This window comes from Acanthochromis polyacanthus, chromosome 22 (genome assembly GCF_021347895.1).
Source record: "Acanthochromis polyacanthus isolate Apoly-LR-REF ecotype Palm Island chromosome 22, KAUST_Apoly_ChrSc, whole genome shotgun sequence".
In the NCBI taxonomy this organism is placed as follows: Eukaryota; Metazoa; Chordata; class Actinopteri; family Pomacentridae; genus Acanthochromis; species Acanthochromis polyacanthus.
The window spans coordinates 21,367,167-21,386,437 of NC_067134.1; the positions used below are offsets into that span (position 1 = coordinate 21,367,167).

The 19,271-nt window shown below is 39.1% G+C and overlaps 1 protein-coding gene across 1 annotated transcript; it reads left to right on the top strand.

Moving 5' to 3' along the window:
- Positions 1 to 1,599: 1,599 nt before the first annotated feature.
- On the top strand, positions 1,600 to 10,901 carry enpp4 (ectonucleotide pyrophosphatase/phosphodiesterase 4). Its single transcript, XM_022197715.2, has 8 exons — positions 1,600 to 1,728; positions 3,423 to 3,660; positions 4,587 to 4,880; positions 5,006 to 5,110; positions 6,541 to 6,739; positions 6,818 to 6,991; positions 7,207 to 7,476; positions 8,780 to 10,901. Exons 2-8 carry the CDS (start codon positions 3,424 to 3,426, stop codon positions 8,878 to 8,880), a joined length of 1,380 nt encoding a protein of 459 aa, XP_022053407.2. The 5' UTR covers positions 1,600 to 1,728; position 3,423; the 3' UTR covers positions 8,881 to 10,901.
- The last annotated feature ends 8,370 nt before the right edge of the window (positions 10,902 to 19,271 follow it).

The following is a 19,271-nucleotide window of genomic DNA, read 5'->3' on the forward strand; positions in this document are numbered from 1 at the left end:
TATATCTGAGCCCCGACGGGTATTTTCATATTCTGTCGTCACATATATGTGCTCTTCATATGTTGTCTCGATGGTCAGGTCATATTCTCCTGTGCTCTCATTCTGGTAGGTGAGATTTGGAGTCTCATACACGTTCACGTCACGGTGATCCATCCTGGCTGAAGAAGGAGAAGTGAGGTGAGACCAGTGGAGCGAGTCAAGGTGTAGAGCGGAGTGACTGTGATGCCGACAATCGCTCTCAGTCTTATCAAAAAGCACCCCTGGACTTTGGACGGGGATGGCTACAAGACGATGCCAAGGACAGACAGCGGTGGATAAAGGAGAGCTGCATTTGTTGAGCGGTGTCATCAAAAAGTTAATCATTTATGTTCAACTAAATACAAAGAACTGACTGTAAATTACAGCTTAAGCATGTTCCTGTTGTGTTGAGCTTCTTTGATCAACTTTATATACAGTTTTATGTACAGAGGCAGCAGATCACGTGAATAGAAGGGAAAAGTTCTATAACATACATCTGTTGTCATATTTTCTCTAACTTGATTTTTGGTGCAACATTGAGTCATTTGAACATTTAAGAACTCATAGATCTGAACCCAAATACAAATTCCACAAGTCAAAAAGGTGTTCTATTGTAAAAGCTTATTAGAACATTCATTATGTAAAACATTCAGGAGTTTAAAAGGACAATATTTCCCTCTGAAATGTTATGGAGTGGAAGTATAAAGTAGCAAAAGTGCAAATATGTAGCTGACATTTGTACTTAAGTATGTATTTGAGCAAATTAACGACTTTCCACCACTTTAAAAGTACTCAGCTGTGTAAGGTCAAACTCAAAGGACAAAAAAGGAAGAATTTATTCTCTAGATCAGGCCATGTAATGCTGGATTAAACATTTACTGTGTGAGACAACTGTCTTGTCTCATACAAGTTCCAGCATGTGTATATTAAAGTGAATTAAAATGCCTGAAGGGTACAGAATGTATATAGAAGGGATACCAACACATTTGTATGCAGGAATGCATGCTAGCCTGCCTGTTAAATTGCAATACAATGCTGCAATGTATTGTTGAGAGGCATTGGGTTGGTCATGCATTACTAATTTTGACTGCCACATTATTATCTTATAGGATTATTTTCAAGTGATTCCACTACAAAATTAGGCACACGTAATCTTGACTGATCAATTCAACTTATGTGTACATTAAAAGTAATTATTTAACATGTGCTCAACAGCTATTTTAATTTTTGAACTTAAATGCATCAAACACCATACTTGTCCCGCCCCACAACTGATTCTCAAGGCTGATTTGAACTGTCAATCATGGTAAGACTGTTGCGTAAAATCCACTGCAAGAAAAGTAACGGTAGAAAGTTCATGCATCAAAATAAAGGTGTTGCGTTTAAAAAGAAGCCATAAATAAAATAATTCACACAAATTAATGAGTTTTTAGTCACTATTATAAGCAATTAAAGTGCTTTTATAAACGAAAACGAAGCAACAGAAGTCAGAAAGTAGTATTATTTTTCATTATAATGTTTGATGTTTCAAAGAGGGATTTATTTTGAAATTCTCCACAGGAGCTTCTTAAACATAATATTAGCTAGCTTGATAACGTCTCAGCATTTGTAGATTTTAGTGGAGGCTGCTTAATGATGTTGCCGCGGAAATAGAAAGATAATCAACCGTACTATCTGGAGAATATATATAACCTTTCAGCTCTGTAACAGGTAAAATGAATAAACAGACTGTTAGCTTTGTTATGTGAACTGTGACATTAGCAGGCTAATATATGCTACGCTGACGGCTAACCAGCTCTTTCGCTCAGAGTGAAAGTAACGTTAATTTGTACCACCTATTTCATATAACACATTTTTTGTTTGACTTCTGCGTAATGTTCAGTGTTTTTCATGTATATAAAAGTGGGGATTTTCGGTATTTTCCGTGTAGGAAACGTCGTCTTCCTGGTTGCGATTATGTGACCTGCTCATCGGCATAGTTTTTAGCTGGAAGTCAGTGGCGTCGCTGCCTTATTGGCTCTTCAATATGCCTATAAATATGTGCATACATAGTAAAGTGTTCAATAATGTGATACAGACGAGGGAGAATTACTTTTATAATGCCTGTGGTGCCTCTAACATTGCCTCTAACAGACAAGGTGTGTGTACAAACTTAACCATTTTATTTGAAAGGTTTGGGGGCTTATTTAGTTAGTTCCTTTCTTAGTTTGCACCATTACAGTTGTGATAGTCACAAATTTGACTTCACAGAAGTCTTGAAATCCAGTTGATGTAATTTAATCAGGTGGGGAGAGGAATAGGCAGAGATAGTAATGTCTCTCTGTCTTCCAGCTGTGTCTGAAATTAATCTTATTGCTGGAATTTGCTCTAATTTAATGTGAATAAGTATATTAAATTTTACAGAAATGAGGAACAACATAGCCCCATTTAAGAAAGCAGTCATTATCCTGTATAGAATAAATTTCTGTGTGTATTGATAGGATGTGTGTGATCTAAAATCTGTTTTTACACAAGCGCAGTATCTGTTTCAGTTCTCTGAAAACCTAAGTTTTATTGTCTCAATAGTGTGTGTGTGTGTGTGTGTGTGCCCTGTAATCTGATACATATGAAAGAGGATATTGCACTCTGCAGTTCACAGTCCTTCATTAAAATGCCTAATGGAAATTGTTCATAAAATCTCCATCCTGCACCAGCAGTAAGAATGTCATACAATCACTTACTTTCCAAAAGAATAGAAAGACTTTATTAATCAGAGAGGGTGAAAATCAGTTGTCACAGCAAAAAAAATAAAGTTCCCACCACCATAAAAGCAGATAATATAAATGTTAGTGTTTTATGTGCAAATAATGTGCAAGAGGCAATCACAAATTACAGAAACAGAAAAATATAAAACAGAAACAGATGCTACAAGACAAGGAAAATGTTATTGCTTGTGGAGGGACAGATTTCCTAAATGTTAACACAACTAATTATTAGGTTAACCTACCTACCTGTGCTTCAAGCAGAATACTTTGACCACACTATGAGCTAAAAGGTAGAAAAACTGCAAGCAGACAGGACTAAACTATGCTAACTGCCAGTTTTGCTTGTGGTTTCAACATAAAGGTATTGCTATGTTTCACTTCCTACCTAGCAAAAGGGGACCACAGATGAACTTTCTCTCTCTGTGCTTCTGTATGTGGCAATAATGCTTCACATCGCACCTATTCTCTTTATTTTTCTCTGTTGTTTTACTTCAAAAGCTGACTTTTGTTTCCTGCTAAATGTTTTCCAATGAACATACATGACTGTAATGACAGTTTAACAATGTAAGATTGAAACTGCACCGCCAACAGCTAAGTGGGTAGTAGAGCAGATAGGAAAATATGATATGACTCAAGCGTCTTTCTTTCTCGTCCTTTCAGGATGTTGTTTCAAATACTGCTGGGCTTCCTGTGTGGCGTTAGTGCTGTGGCCACGGACAACATCACGGCCCAGCAGGGTCCTCTGCCGCTTCTGCTGGTGTCCTTTGACGGATTCAGAGCCGACTACCTGCAGAGGTTCCCCATGCCCAACCTGAAGCTCCTGTACAGCCAGGGGGTCCTGGTGGAGCAGCTCACCAATGTCTTTATCACCAAGACGTTTCCAAACCACTATAGCCTGGTGAGCATTTGCTGGGGAAGATGTTCTGTCAGATGGTGGCGTGCGAGGCTTGTCTGCAAACACGTCTTCTAAACTGTTTATCTGATAGTGTAAACAGATAAAAACGTAGAGTTGTGTATGCTGTCAATCTGTCGGAGAGTTTAAGATCAGTAGATTTTAATGTCACAACGACGAGTTTCAAAACACCCCTGCTGAAACAACATACTCACTAGGTTGACCTATATTTGAGACCTTTATACATTAAATGTAATGTTTTAAGAGCATGTAATAGCAGGAACCTCATTCATAACTAGACCTCTTCAATAATAGGAGTGTCTATGACTGAATATAGGAGTAAGTAAATTTGGACGCTCTCCTTTATTTATGTGAGATCCACTGATATTGATCAGTTTGTCTGCTGTTCTTCTGTTTTCTTAATCTTTCACTGTCCTGCCACTTTTATTTTCAACTAAAGTTCATATCTTAAACCTTTAAAAATTATTGTTTTCCAGATTCTGTTTCAGGGTAATCTGAAGCTGCCTTCTAACTTAGCCGCCAGCCATTAGCATAGTCTTAGCCACTGTGAGAGTAGCTAGTTTTCTGGTTTGTGGGAACAGTTTGTGTTGTTTGTTCAGTTTTTGCTGCTTGAGAGAGACATTTCTGAGACCATAGAGTGACATCAGATATTTAATTTATCAATAATCTGTCAATAATTTACAGATACAGACAGTAAAATGCCGAATATCAGCCAGGCCAGTAATCAGTCTCTCCCTCGTACTCATGTACAGTACATCTGCACAAATTGAAGTATTTCTAGGTTTCTATACTGCTTTGCACACTAGACCATTTAAGCCTATTATAACTCAAATACACAGTATATTAGCATAACAATGACTTTTAACAGTCACAATACAATCACTAATAGTTGTTCTTGTTTTCCTCTCCAGGTGACTGGTTTGTATGCAGAGTCTCACGGCATCGTGTCCAGTAACATGTACGACCCCATCACCGGAAAGCGCTTCCACCTCCCCAACGACACCGACCCCATGTGGTGGAGCAAAGCTCAGCCTCTCTGGATCACGGCGCTCGACTCCGGCTACAAGACGGCGGCCATGATGTGGCCCGGCTCCGAAGTGATCTTCGGCAACCGCACGGCGACGCACTTCTCTCCGTACAACGTGAATGTGACTTTCCAGCAGCGACTCGGGAACGTGACAAAGTGGATGTTGGGAAACGGAAAGGTTGAGAACTTACTTTAGTGTGCTTGCTTTGATAATATGTATAGTTAGTGTAGTTGAATTTGAAAAGTCTGGAAGGGTTTGCAGCTTTTCTCTGACATTCTCTAATGTTCTTATCATTATGACAGGAGGAGGGAGTGAAGTTCGCAGCGCTTTACTGGGAGGAGCCAGACCGGTCAGGCCACATCTTTGGCCCAGATAACACCACTGCCATGGGCAAAGTGCTGAAGGAGGTGCAGTGATGTGCTTCACTCTGCTTTTTGGGTGCCTCCCGTTCCTTTAGATTGTTCTACTTTATGTCTATAAAAGGCTTGCAAACTTGCTAAGGCCAAAGTCCACCCCAATGGGAGTTTTTCTCCCCTACAGAAAGCGTTGCGCCTCACCTGCCTGGATGTTTTGTTTAAAGTCCAGGCTTTTCCTTCTGTTTCTTATCTACATGTGACACATTTGCATAACACCTGCCTCGTGGCTAGTTTGGCACGCCTTCAAACAAAGAGTGAGCAGCTGCCTCACAGTCAGCCAGTCTTCCCTCAGATAGATACAGATTCGACTGTTGCATCATATCGAATGATAATGATGTTTGCTAATCACAATCGGCAAATACAGCACAGGATTTCTGGAGAATTTACAACTTCCCACTTTGTTTGAGGACCATCATCCAATATCCGTAGTGATTACTGCAGGTCCTGCACTAATAAGGGTCATTCCAGCTATATTCATCAGGTTTTTTTTTTTTTTAAAGTTCACACCTGACCATCTCACATTTGTCAGATTTTTTTTTCTGTATATGTTATTAAGTGAAACATCTGGGGTCATAGATGAAGTATGCCTACATACTCTACAGTTTTTATTTGTGTCAATCACTGGGGGAAAATTCAGCCCCCTAGGGTGAAAAATAAAAATTTGTTGGTGGAATATTGGAGCATTTTTTGACCAAACTTTGCACCATCGTGTAAATGGTTTGTATTGTTCTATCAAAACAGGGTTGTATCATCGAAATCCATATATACATATCAATGAGCATGCAAAATTTTGATTACTACCTACATTTTTCCTCAACTTATGGCACTTCAAACACTGATCCACAGATTGGTGAAAGAAAGCAGCACAAAAATCAGCATGACCTTAAACCTCTTTAAGAATGTTTAACTCAAAAACTAATGTTACCTCTGACTGCAGAAAGCAGAAAATGTGCATAATGTGGACGCTTTAAATGCTCAATGAAACTCTATATCTTGACACACACTGTAGAAAAGTCGTTCATTCAAGCAAATCCTTAATAATGCATATGTAAATGCTTTTATATACTATGTCAGTTAGATGCAGATTTCTAGTGTCTTAGCTTAAATTAAATTCCCTGCTACATAACCTCTGTGAGTCTTTGGCTTTGTTACTGTGTTGGATGCTTGTGTCCTTTTTATGCTTAATGATGCCAACAAGTCTACTGTCTTGCTTGAGAAAAACTTGTTTACACCTATAAAATTTTAATAAATAAATAAAAAATAAATTTTAATAAATATGTAAATTTGTTGTTGTAATAGCATAACTTTGGCATGATCCATTGTCTCGTGACCCTTAATGAAATTTCTACTGAGCTGCTTTCGCTCAGAATTTGCTTGATGGAGACACTTATTGACGGACATGTCTGTTTGCGTGTGATCAGGTCGACGACAACATCGGTCTGCTGATGTCGGAGCTGAAGCGAACCGGCCTCTGGGGTCACATCAACATCCTGATAACCAGCGACCACGGCATGGCCCAGTGCTCAGCCGAGCGCCTCATAAAACTGGAAGACTGCCTCCAGCGTGACAGCTACACACCAGTGGACTTGACACCTGTTGCGGCGCTCATCCCCAAGAACAGTAACTCGAATTTGTGTGATTGATCCCAAATTTGCTTTTCCATTCTCCAGTGGTGCTCATGTTTCTTGTGTTATGCAGACACAGAGGCTCTCTTCAACAACCTCACCAAATGCCACCCTCACATGAAGGCATATTTAAAGAACACCATCCCCGACAGTTTGCACTACCGGAACAATGAGCGCATCCAGCCCATCATACTGGTAGCAGACGAGGGCTGGACCATAGTGCAGCGAGGCAACAAGCTGCCGAGGCGTATGTATCTAAATTATTCTTAGTTTTTTGTGATTGTGAAGGAGAAAATTGAGTCACTTGTGATGTTTCAGGCAATTCATGTTTGTCAGTAAGATGAAGCTTTTGACAGAAATTTGTTCAGAATAAGAGAATAGTGACCAACCACGACTAATTAATGCATATATTATTGACAGCTACCTCCATCCATCAGCTCTCCCTCTTATTTCCTCCCTCAGTGGGGGATCATGGCTACGACAACTCCCTTCCCAGCATGCACCCCTTCCTGGCAGCGACGGGGCCAAGCTTCCGTCAGGGTTATCAAATAAGCAGCTTGCACAGCGTGGACGTTTACCTGCTCATGTGCCACCTCTTGTCGGTGCGTCCGCGGCCCAACAACGGCACCCTGACCCAGGCTCGGTGCCTGCTGGCTGCTGAGACCTGCTGGGACGCCCCCATGGTGATCGGCCTGGTGGTGGGAGTCCTGCTGGTCCTCACTGCAATCACTGGTAAGGACGAATGATTGCAGCAGCATATCTATTGCCCCTTTCAGACATGCGACTTGGAACTTTGCTGTGTTACTCAAACCTAAATGGCATTCTGTCATTCAGTTCCTTTCCCACACAGCTCATTTATTCATTAATGTTCGTCATGGCTGCATCCACACATCGCAGCAGTAATCAATACACCAAATTATGTAAAAAACATAATATTGCAATAACAGATGAATATGAAACTAATAGACACTGATCAAAATGTCCAAATAACTAACATCCCAGTTTATTTCTGATTCCCTAAACACAAGTTCAGGACTCAACCTGAAGACAAAATATTAAACAGCAGCTGATAAACTGTGACTATCTGAGATGAAGAAATGTTAAGAGCTCGTCCATTTGTCCAAGTCTGGATAATTTGTAATTAAACCTAAATTGTGAAGTTTCTTCTGTTGCTTCATTTGTAAATGCTCACAGCTCTCTGTAGACACTCAGACACTTCAGAGTGAAGACAGCAGTGTGGCCTGCCGTCGGATCCCGATCCTGATTCTGTCCGCGATAGTTTATGAGTTACGGTGCTGTTGTTTTTCGGTCTGATGCTGCAGATATGAAACAAACTCGGAGCTAGTAGTTCCAAACAGCTGGAAAAAACAAACTTCAGCTCCTCGCAACATCTTGTGGGGAAAAACACTCATATTCATTATTGGTATCATTTATTTTAAAACTGTTTGTGTCCATTTTCATCGCGGTATGCTTTTATTATTATGGATATTTAATATTCTTGCCTAATAGATTTAAAATTATAGAGGAAAAAGTGTGACGATCTGTTGTGATTTTGGAACAAGAACTGTTTGTAAAGCAGCTCTGCGATGATTTCATATAAATATTGATGTTGAAATGTGGAAAAATCCTTCAAATGAGCACAAAGTGTCATTGCTTGGACGTGTCTGTCTGTCAGTGTTCACATTTGTGCCATGTTGAAAGTTATATGGAAACATTCATAGGTTTTTATGGATAAGTGACCAGGGTGTGCATTCACACATGCAGCCTTGAAAAAGGTTTTTTTATGTCCCAAGGTAGCTTGTTGTTAGAGAATAGAAGAGGACCCAGCATAGACCCCAGGGGAACCCCACAAAAGACAGACGGTTATCTAAAGAGGAGCCTTCTTCTACTGAACCCTCTTCTGTAATGATAGCAGCTTATTTATTAAAATCTGCTGCTGCCACATTTGTGAGTTTCAGGTTCTCTGCTCATCCTGCAACCTGTTATCATGAATGCCTTGCAGAAAAACAAACTAATAAACCTTGTTTCACCTCAGTTCTGTTCAGGTTCCTGAAAGTCCGCCGCCGCTTAGGGCCACGACCCTTCCAGAGGCTGCAGGTCGACTACGACGACGACGACGACCCCTTGTTAGAGTGAACCATTCGAAGCTGATCCGTGTTTGTGCTCCAGTAGGTATTCGACATGTTGCACTTTACTGTTCTGTGTCACTCCGGCGTCAGCGTGTTCGTGTTTTGTAACACATGCAGTGAAAAGACGTGTTGTTTAAAAGCCTTCAGGCCTGTTGACGCCTACTTCTGGAGGTAAAGTGAGGAGAGTTATTGTTAAGACTCCATAAAGTTACTGTTGTTAAAAATCCCTGGACTTGAACATGTGACGGGAAGCCAGTGGTGTCTTGCTGTGGAATGTAATTTGTATTGACTAAATATTGTTGGTGGAAGAACAATGATAATGAGATTTATTCTGGGAGAAGAAAGGAAAATTCTATTTGAGTTACTGATTTAAGAGATTACTTGTATTGTGTTGATATAGTTCATTTAAGTGTGCATTTTTTGTTGCATTGTAGTGTCAACTTTTTGTCAACAGAGGGAGCTAGTAGCTCATTTAAAATTTAAACTGAATCTCATTCAGATGCTGAGGTTTGAATGGCATTACTCTGCAGATTTCCTTATGTACTGTCAGTTTCTGAGTTTATTAGTCTGCAGAATAAGGGTTTGAATTTCATTTGCATGTTTGAAAGAGAAATTAATTACTAACAATGACTACTAATGGCTCACCAAGGTGAAATCTTGTTTTCAGGAGGCTGATTTCTATGCAAATCGTTCACTTCAAGTGTAGATGTGTCACGCGTCCATCTGTGCTTCTTCATGTGACTGATACCAAAGACTATTATTATTAAGATGCACAACAGATGCTCCAGATAATCATTGCTTGGAGAAAATAACATCTTAGAGGGATTTGTGTCACAAAATTAAAGCAATATAATACCTATTATTAGCATCAAGTGGGATAGCTGCGCAGTGGATCACCTAGATTTAAAATAGATCAAATTCAGGCGGCAGGTTGAAACTTCAAAAATCATTTAGGAGGCGTTTTTTAAAAATGTATTTAATTGATCCGAATAGACGCTAAGCAGCCACAGGTCTGGTGTCTTTCGGGTGTTGGGATCAAAAACGGTGGAGTTTTGCTGCTTCAAGGTCACAGGAAAAGTCCGCTTATATTCTCTATTTTTCTTATTATACACAAATCCAATTTAAAAGACCAAACCCAGCAATAGATGCACCAAATTCGCAAGTATTTTGTGTTTCAAAGCCACTGTCATCTAAAAACTATTAGAAACATATCAGGGAGACACACTATTGCACTGAGGGACACATTTCTTCATATACAATAGTTAGCTTACACATACACCCAGTAATAATCCCTATTATTGAACATTTCAGTAACATCTGATACATATTACAATGCCCAGCTGTTTCAGGAGTTCCATAAGATGATGGAAATTATGGGAGACATTTTTGTTTTTTTGCTCTTTTCATGGGATTTGTTTACAATACCCACATCATTGAATATTGCAGGCCTTCTCCTTCAATGCTTGCATGCTTCTCCAACCATGTACGTAGTGATATGTGTATATTCTTCATGCATCTTTTTGTGTGTGTAAATGTAACTCTGGGTACTGAAACAAGCGAAGAGGGAAAATTTCACGTCCAAACTCTTGCCATGTTCTGCTCTTTCTTTTGCACTTTTTAGACTTAGAAATGTAGAATTTTTTCTTGTAAAGCCCTCTCTTGCACTGTTCAAGATTCCACATAAACACACCTGCTCAAAGTTCTCTGCTTACCAAGGAGGAGAAACATTTTATAAGTGGTTACAGAAAGAGGAAAAATGCTTCCCCATTTCCACCATATTCCAATTTTGGGCAGTTTTGTGCCATGAAAGAATTCTCGAGTCAAATTCAGGGCAGTAGAATAGTGTAAAACTCAGTATATATGTTTAAATGCAGCATCTTTGCTCTCAATTTGTGTTTGACCATCAAAGTTACTGTTTTTAGAAGTGTTAAAAAAAAGTCCTTCGTGTACTATGCAACTTGTGCCTGGCCTGTAGAGAGATTTGTGTGATTTATTGACATTTAAAATAAATAAAAGTTGAAAATGTGACTTTTTGTGCTCGTGTGAGATGTCAATGGAAAGGAAGAGCGACACACGTTTGGAAAAATTAATTTATATTCCTTTATATTTTTTCTCCATTGCAGTCACAACATTACAATGTAATAAAATGGTAAATATATAAAATCAAACTCAATACTGACGCATATACATTTCTGTATCGTGTTCAAAACCAAATGAACTGTACATGTTTTCATTTATATCTGTTTTACATCATTTAAAATCTGTCATAATTTCTATGTAGTCCTCTGTATTATTGTAAATCTTTGTCTCTTCACAGATAAATAGACTTTATTTTCAGGAGGTATTGTAACAAAAATAACACATTTCCTAATGCTGGCCACCTAGAGCCATTGAAAATATCCTTCAACTCTTCCCCAGAATGCTTTTACACTATCATAGACACAGAATACACAGACAAACCAGAGATACACAACGTGTCTTCTCGTTTCTCTCCCGTCTCGTTTGTGGTTGGTCTGACATATTTGGTGTGAGTTTGGGAAATCCATCCCCAAAGACCAGAAGATTCCTGAATGGTGTGTTTATGAGCTGACGCAGGAGTGGTTTGAACACGGTTATGACGGCAGCCATCATTTCTACAGTGAAGTCAGGAGCTGTTGGCCAGACAGCTCAGGTATGACATCAGGTAAGTGTTGGATGTTTTGTCACAGTCACCTGGGCTACATGGCTTTTGGTGTCAGTGAGTTAGCTGAGCTGGAAACTGAGGGAAACGGCTAATATGGTTCTTAATTTTAATAAGTACACAAGATATAGTGGATTAAAAAGTTTCGGGTTGACAAATATTTTTGGTCAGAGCCAGACTAGCTTTATTCATAACTTCCTGCCTTCATGCTAAGCTAACATTTGGATGTTGGATGAAGCATTTTGCCAATAATGTTAATTATATCTAATGCAAACATAGTTATTTGCAATAAATGCCTGCTTAAATATATTTTAAAGGATCCATTTTAGATTTTGGAAAACCTGCTTTACATTTAATGTCATTTTGGCTGGAAATTACAAAAGATAAATACCGCTCTTATGTCTGTATGCTAAAATGAAGTCCAGAGGTTCCTTTCACACAAAAACGGAAGCAGAGGAACAGCCTCCCTCTGCCTTCAGTTGAGTTCTTTTTAAAAAAAGAAAGGAAACCAGCAGGTAATGTATCTTATGTTTTGTTTAGTCCATACACAAGCAGATATATGAATTTTTATTTAAACCTTTTAAGTAGCAACTTCGATACGTCTTGGTCTCTGCCATCTTTTACCAGTTAGCTAGCTAGCAGGGAGAACAGCTAGCCTGGCTGTGACGTTTTTTTTTTCTGTTTTAAAAACTTCTACAACCAGCACATCTACATTTTAACTAAGTATTACTTTGTGACTTTATTTTAGTATTTTAATCCATATACAACCAAATATGTGCTCTTTTTTCTCAGAACTTGTGACTTTTAGGTCTTTCTGCTTGTTGCTATCTTTGGCTAGAGCAGGCTAACATGCTAATTATCCATTAGCGTATGGAATGGAAACAGCTAGCCTGGCTCCCTAGTTAATTTTTAAGTGCACAAACCAGCACTTCTAAATTTTAACCATTTGATAATTTATCCCTTTTTTGTTGAAACCATACACAATCAGATATGTAAACATTTTTTTCATAAATCCACAACATCATGTTTAGACAAGACAGAGCATGCTAAATAGCTAATTATCCAAAGCTAGCCAGAAAGCTAGTTAGCCGTTTCGCTCTGTTTCCATCTTTCATGCTACAAAATAGCTGAAACTAAACACTTAGCCACTGGACACAAAATGTACAGTCTTTAAATTGGCATTTTTGCAAAATCAGAAAATGCTAATGGTTAAATTATATTGTTTTCCATAATCATTCCAAGCGGAGGACTTCTTTGCAGAGAAATTAAGGAGCAATGTCTTTAGCGATTTTGGTTTTGATGCTTTTTGAAAGAAACTGGATCAAAACATGGCTATGACTGTCTGGGCAAATCAGCTCCAAAAACCTCATCCCATCTAAAGATCTAATATCAGTGTGCTTATACTCAAGACAACACGATGGCACAGATTCCTACGAAAACACAGTTTCCAGTTGAGCTGTATTTTTCTTCTCTCATCATACATTCTGGATATTTATAAAGAACATTTACTATCATTACATTTGAAAGAGCCATCTAAGCAAATCCATGGTACATAGATCCAACTGAGGACGATTACCAGAAAAGGTATTTACAATCAAAATGCCAACCACGAGAAAAGAAAAGTTACTTTTGCACATCAAATTTGCTAGAGCTACCTTTTTTTTCCAAGCTGAAGAACACAGTAGAAAAGCATGACCCCAACAAAATAAAAGCTCATGGTACATCTTATAGATACATCCATTTTAAGGTTTAGTTTGACTCTGCCCTGTGCTTGTAGAATCCAAATCTGAGTCAAACCACTGAAATCCTTTCCACTCATTTTCTGATTAAATCTGAGTATTTGTGCCAAAACAACCGAAAACCCTCTTCGGTTCCAAAAGGAAAGAATCGTCGTTGGACTCAGATCTGGTAGAAACTGGTCTGAGATCAGAAACAGCTTAGCGTCTGGCCTCAAGTTCCACAAAACCATGATGAGTAATGATACTGTCACAGCTCTGGACCAAGCAAGTAAAACTTTGGCTGAAAAAAAGCATATGAAGCATTAGTGACACGTACTTGCACTCACACATCATGTACATCACACACAGCCTACCACAGGCCTCATATGCTTGCAGACCCTGATAGTGGAACATTTATGTGTTTATCCAAACAAAAATAACTTTCTGGTTTAAATTTTCACAATAAGATGCACATTCCTCAGTCGGGAGGCTGCATTCATCCCAGTTATTCCAAGGTGAAGGTACATTACGCAGGTTTTCCCCTCCCGACCAATTTGAACCCTTCGAAGGACAATCTTGATAGAGATAAATATAAACAAGTCCATAAAACCTGACCAAATTATCATAAACGAATGCAAAAAGCTTAAAAAATGTAAACAAATGGTACATCACATTGTGTTTGCACTGGTACACATTAACACTTAATGGTTTCATCTTTTCATCACTTCTGTTTTGCCAAACTAACAGAAAAGGCAGAAAGTAACACTAAAAAACATGAGAATAGTGATGTGGTATTTTTGTAAAGGTTATCTAAGCCCAGAACCTTCTTGCCTGTAAGCTTGCATAGCTGTGGATGCCATACACTGACTGGATTTGAATTTCATACAGAGTGGGCCTGGCTTAGGCTCTGGATTTCTGGGTGGCGAAAAAAAAAAAAGTTTTTTTTTCTGTAGCAGTGCAGACTCAACTGTAGACCCAGTGTGGATGAGTTTTTGACTGCTGGGTGAAGATACCTGCACTTCGATTATGAGGTCGTAGTCGAGTCTGAACGCTACAAACTTGTGTAAAAAAAAAAAAAAAAAAAAAAAGGAGCTGTATTATTTGGTTGTGTCTGACCTGATTGGCTGTAATAAACCTGATCTCTGATGGCTGTAGCTCTGGGTGCAAAAGGGGGCCGTGGTTTGGGGTTAAAAGATCAGAGGTCAGCGCTGGGGGGGGGGAAATCTCGCGGGGACGGCTGCTCTGAAGCTCCAAAATAAATCTCCCTTTAACAACCCAGAAAGCACAAGCTGTGACTCTTCAAACCTTCGAGCCTCTATTCGTTTGTGCCCTCGAATCTAGAACATTCATGCAAGAAATTCACGAGCACAATCTGTGAAACTAACGAGAAATGCCTGACTGTGTTCTCTACATGGCACATATTCATTTTTTAGGACAACGTGCTAACACAGTATGCTGTTTCTTTGATTTCTGACGCCATGCTTAATGTACAGTGCATGTCCGGATTAGAGTGCACATAAAAAGTAGCTCCACCCTCGTATGACTCTGTTATCTACAGGCGAGCGGATAAGGCATTGTAGCTTTTATGTGTCGCTCGCTTTTTTTAACAGAGACAGAAGGTGTTGCTGTTTTAACGTGCACTCTCGACATGAGGAAACCCAGAATTTGCGGTCTGAATGTCAGGTTTTCTAAACATATTTGGCTAAATTCGTCACTGTAACCACAACTATACAAAAACCATCCAACTTTACTCAGTAGCACCATATGAATATTGTTCCCAAATTATAAAGGGGTAAGGGATTATTGGAGATTGGTGTTTGTGTGTGAGAGTGTGTGTGCAGTGAGGTAGGGGCACATCCCATGTTGTGACACTACTTTTCATTGTGTATTTGTGTGTTTGTGAAGCATATCTCCCTGCTGCAGAGGAAAACCCTGTGTGTGTGTGTGTGTGTGTGTGTGTGTGTGTGTGGTGTGTGTGTGTGTGTGTGTGTGTGTGTGTGTGTGTGTGTGTGTGTGTGTGTGTGTGTGTGTGTGTGTGTGTGTGTACACTAAGCACATCTCCCTGCATCGGAGACTTGCATAGCTTCTGCAGGACAGGAAGAGCAGTTGTCCATTTGGACGGAGCCTTTGGCACAGCCTTGGCCGATAACTGAAGGCAGTACTCAAGTTGCCACCATAGAATTCAAAGAGACAATCTGCCCTTATTGCACCATAAGTACATGTGTGTTTTCATATTTGCACCATATGAAGTGGGATTAGCAGCCAATTGACTCTGTAGCTTGAGAGTGTGCACCATATGAACACCGATGCGGCTGCTTCTGTTGCGCGTTACTGATTCTATTCGCCAGTTTTGCAGCAAAAATGAACTGATTTGTCGTCTTTTTTTGTTGATCGGCTTAGCACCACGGAAAAATAATGAAGGCTCACTTCTCGTTTAAACTTAAAGGGACACTTAAGCATTTCGGGTGTCAGTCTCCATTTTTTTTCAACATTATGATGATAAAAGCCTGCTTCTCGTAGTTCTGATCGATTTTTTTTTGTTTTTGTTTTTTTCAGATTACTTATCTGTTTCCAACCTTGGACTGCTAAAGGCTGCTTGATGAACTAAAGCATTTGCAAGATGATCAGCAAGGTAGGAAAGAAGAAAACACATATTTCTGCTGCAACAAACTTGTGTTACTTTCTTCAGATTTTTACCAATTTTTAGCCTCAAGATTGTTCAGCCAAAACTATGGGGGGAATACTGCCACATTTTGTTGTACTTGCCTGAACTACTAGACACAAATAGTTTTCATTTTTCAGTGGTTACACAAGCCAAAAGGTTTAATATCACATACTAAGATTAGATTTTAGAGCCATACTTTGAAGATGACATCTTGAAATTGCATGTTTTATCTTACCAATCATTCCAAATTAGAAGATCCACCAATTTCAAAGGCTGGAATTGGGGAATATTTGCTTTATTTATGTTTAACCCTTCTGTTGTCCCTCATTTACAGGCACCAAAAATATTGTTTCCTGGCCTGAATTTTTTTTTTAAATTCAGCAAAAAAATCCCCAAATTTCTGAAAATTTGCAAAACCTTCAGGAAGAAATTCCAATAATTCCTTAAAAGTTTATTTAAAAAAAATCCCCCAAATTTGGCTAAACAATATTGTAAATATTCTCAAAAATGAGTAAAAATCTTCCAGAAAAATCCTAAAAATATCTAAAGTGATTCCATATATATCAGTTAAAACTTCTAATATTTTCTTTAAGAACATTCACATAAAAATCAACCAAATCCAGCTGATTTTGATTGATCTTTATGTGAATGTTCTTAAAAAAACATTTTTAACATTGCTTTTTTCACCAAAAAATGTTGAAAGACTTCCCAAAAATGTTGAAAATGTGACAGCAGAAGTTTCACTGTGAAAATATCTTTTTTTACTCATATTTTCAAACTTTAAAACCTGTCAGTTTGACCTGCAGGACGACTCGAGGGTTAAGCAATGAATCAATCAACTGCTGTCAACCTTCTGGGTGTTTATGAGTTGCCAATCTCACAAACACATGACGAGGGAAAAAAAATAAGAGACCAAACTCCAAAATATGTTAAAGTGCCCCTTTAGATTCTCCATATGCACTCTAACTATTTCACCTGCCCCAGCCTCTTTGGACAGCAGCATATTAAGAAGCGTGTGTGTTTGTGTTCATCTTTTCTAACTGCACCACTGAAATGGCTCATGGCGGGTTTCACCTCCCTTCTCCACTGGAGGAAAGGTGTGGAGCGTTGGACACTTTCCCCAAACACCTTTTCAAACCCTCGATTTTGTTTCTACTCACCACCACGCTGAGCGAAGGCAAACCCTCCCTCCTGGACAGCGTGTGATACAGGAGATGCGACGTTTCTCGCTGATGACTGATATATCTTGGATCGTTTGTTGTCGCCTGCCAATGTAACAGCTTGGGATTAGAGGAGATAAACAAACAAAAAAAATAAATAATGAGCCGGCACATCACAGCTAGCCGTGGTGGCTTCGGAGGAGTTGATATTGACGCGATACAAGAGGAGGACAAGTCATTCGGGAGGGTCTGTGACAATTGAAGTCAAACTGTTTCATGTCGGCTTCATGGGCACACCCTGTTAGCGTGGACCAGCATGATTAGGACATTTACAGACAGAAAAATGATCAAAAATAGGTTCGCCTTGCATTCGTTGAAATTGGAGATTCCTATTTTTTGTTGTTGTTGTCGAGCAATATTAGCTGACAGCTAAGTATGAGAAAACTTAACCTCAACATTAGCCCTGTAGGCATAACAGGAAAGATGGAGAACTGATAGATCCTCTGACAACAATGTGATAAGCATGTACTGCCCATATTGTCCCTTCCTGTATTTACGATTATCATAAATACTGAAAAACATCTGCTGCTGGCATTTCTTCACTAATACAGACTTTGATGGTTTATATTTTGGTTTCTTGTTTGTTTCTGAAGTTAGGAGCAGCTTTAATGTTTCGTGGGTTGATTTTCAAAAGCACACAAGTCTGGTAAGCATTTTTGAGGATGTTACATGAAGAAATGTACATTTTAGCAAGTAGGAACTCTTCTCAGTTGAAATTTAGCATAGAAGCTGTTCAGATTAAGACAAAGTTAGCTGTTTTTAGCTTTAGGTTAGCTTGAACTCACCAGAAGCTTCTATGTTTCCACTACTCAATCATTTTTGGGTCATGTTGAACATTTTCACACTGCCTGGTGTTCAGCAGCAAACAATATATTATTTTAGTGTATTCTGAATCTCAATTTTAAGCGCTACTACACTAATTATTTTTTCCTTACTTGAGGGCTAATGCTGCTAGCAACATAATGTATGTAAATGTTAGTGTCCTTAAAGAAACGGTTGGATTTATTTGCTTTTGAGAGGATTTGTACTTGTCTTTTACTTCTCAGATAAGTACAAAGCTACACCCAGGAGCTGTTAGGCCATAGATTAGCGCAAATCTGACAGCAGGGACAAACCGTTAGCTTTCCAAGGTAAAAATTTAATTGGGTAGCCCATAATTCTGAATATCCTATCGCCAAGACTCCAGGAAGTATCTGACCCCTTCAAAGAATACAGTTACATGAAACTAATTAACCAGAGATTGGACATTTTTCGCCATTCCACATAGCGCACAGGACTAGTATCACCAAGGACCTGAGGTCATTGTAACGATTGCAGAGGTTGTCAGTATTTTAATCCTGTGCAAATTCTGCCAGGTCCATTACATGTAAATAGAAACTCCACCACAATGTACCTCCCGTGTTTAGCTAAACACGATGAAATCAATACATTTTGGCAGTATTTGGATACAAATCTTGGGATAATGTCAGTAATTTGTGTAATGAATGGTTGGCTAGTGAGATATTTAACTTTTAGCTAGGTTAGTCATTCCACCTGCTTTCAGTTTTTAAGCTAAGCTAATTGACTCATGACTCAAGCACACGAGTCTTCTCTTCTCTGCCAAGAAATAAACCTACTTCCCAAAAATGTCACACTATTCTTTTAAGAGATTTTAACCTAAAAAGTTTGGATGCGTTTTTTTAATTTAAATCTGTTATTCATTCCTGCTGTTTCTCCATCTTTCCCATCATGCTTCCCTGTTGTCCTTGTCAAATGGCTCCAAAAACTGATGTGTCCAACAGCTTGTCCAACGACGACGTAACAGCACATTAGAAAACATCCGTTCTGTACATAGAAAATATATACACCACCCTTTGACTAGACTAACGACGACATGTTTCACAAACTCCTTTTGTTGAAAGTGACGTTTGTTCTCTTTGTGTCACATCTTTTGATTCTACTGAAACCCGCGACAAGCGCAACATAAATGGCTTTGCGGCGGTCAAGGACTCTGGTGTGAAACGGCGCTCGTTTTTCTCATTTTTTTCAGTTTTTCTTCACAGCGGAGGAGCGCGCAACGAGCCGAAATTATACGAAATGAGACCAGTTGAAGGGTGCGATTAGAGGCGGCTGGAT

Coding starts and splice junctions, on each gene's coding strand:
- enpp4 (XM_022197715.2), top strand. CDS start 3,424: ATGTTGTTTCAAATACTGCTGGGCTTCCTGTGTGGCGTTAGTGCTGTG. Junction 5,111..6,540: donor TGGGCAAAGTGCTGAAGGAG/GTGCAGTGATGT, acceptor GCGTGTGATCAG/GTCGACGACAACATCGGTCT. Junction 6,740..6,817: donor GGCGCTCATCCCCAAGAACA/GTAACTCGAATT, acceptor TGTGTTATGCAG/ACACAGAGGCTCTCTTCAAC.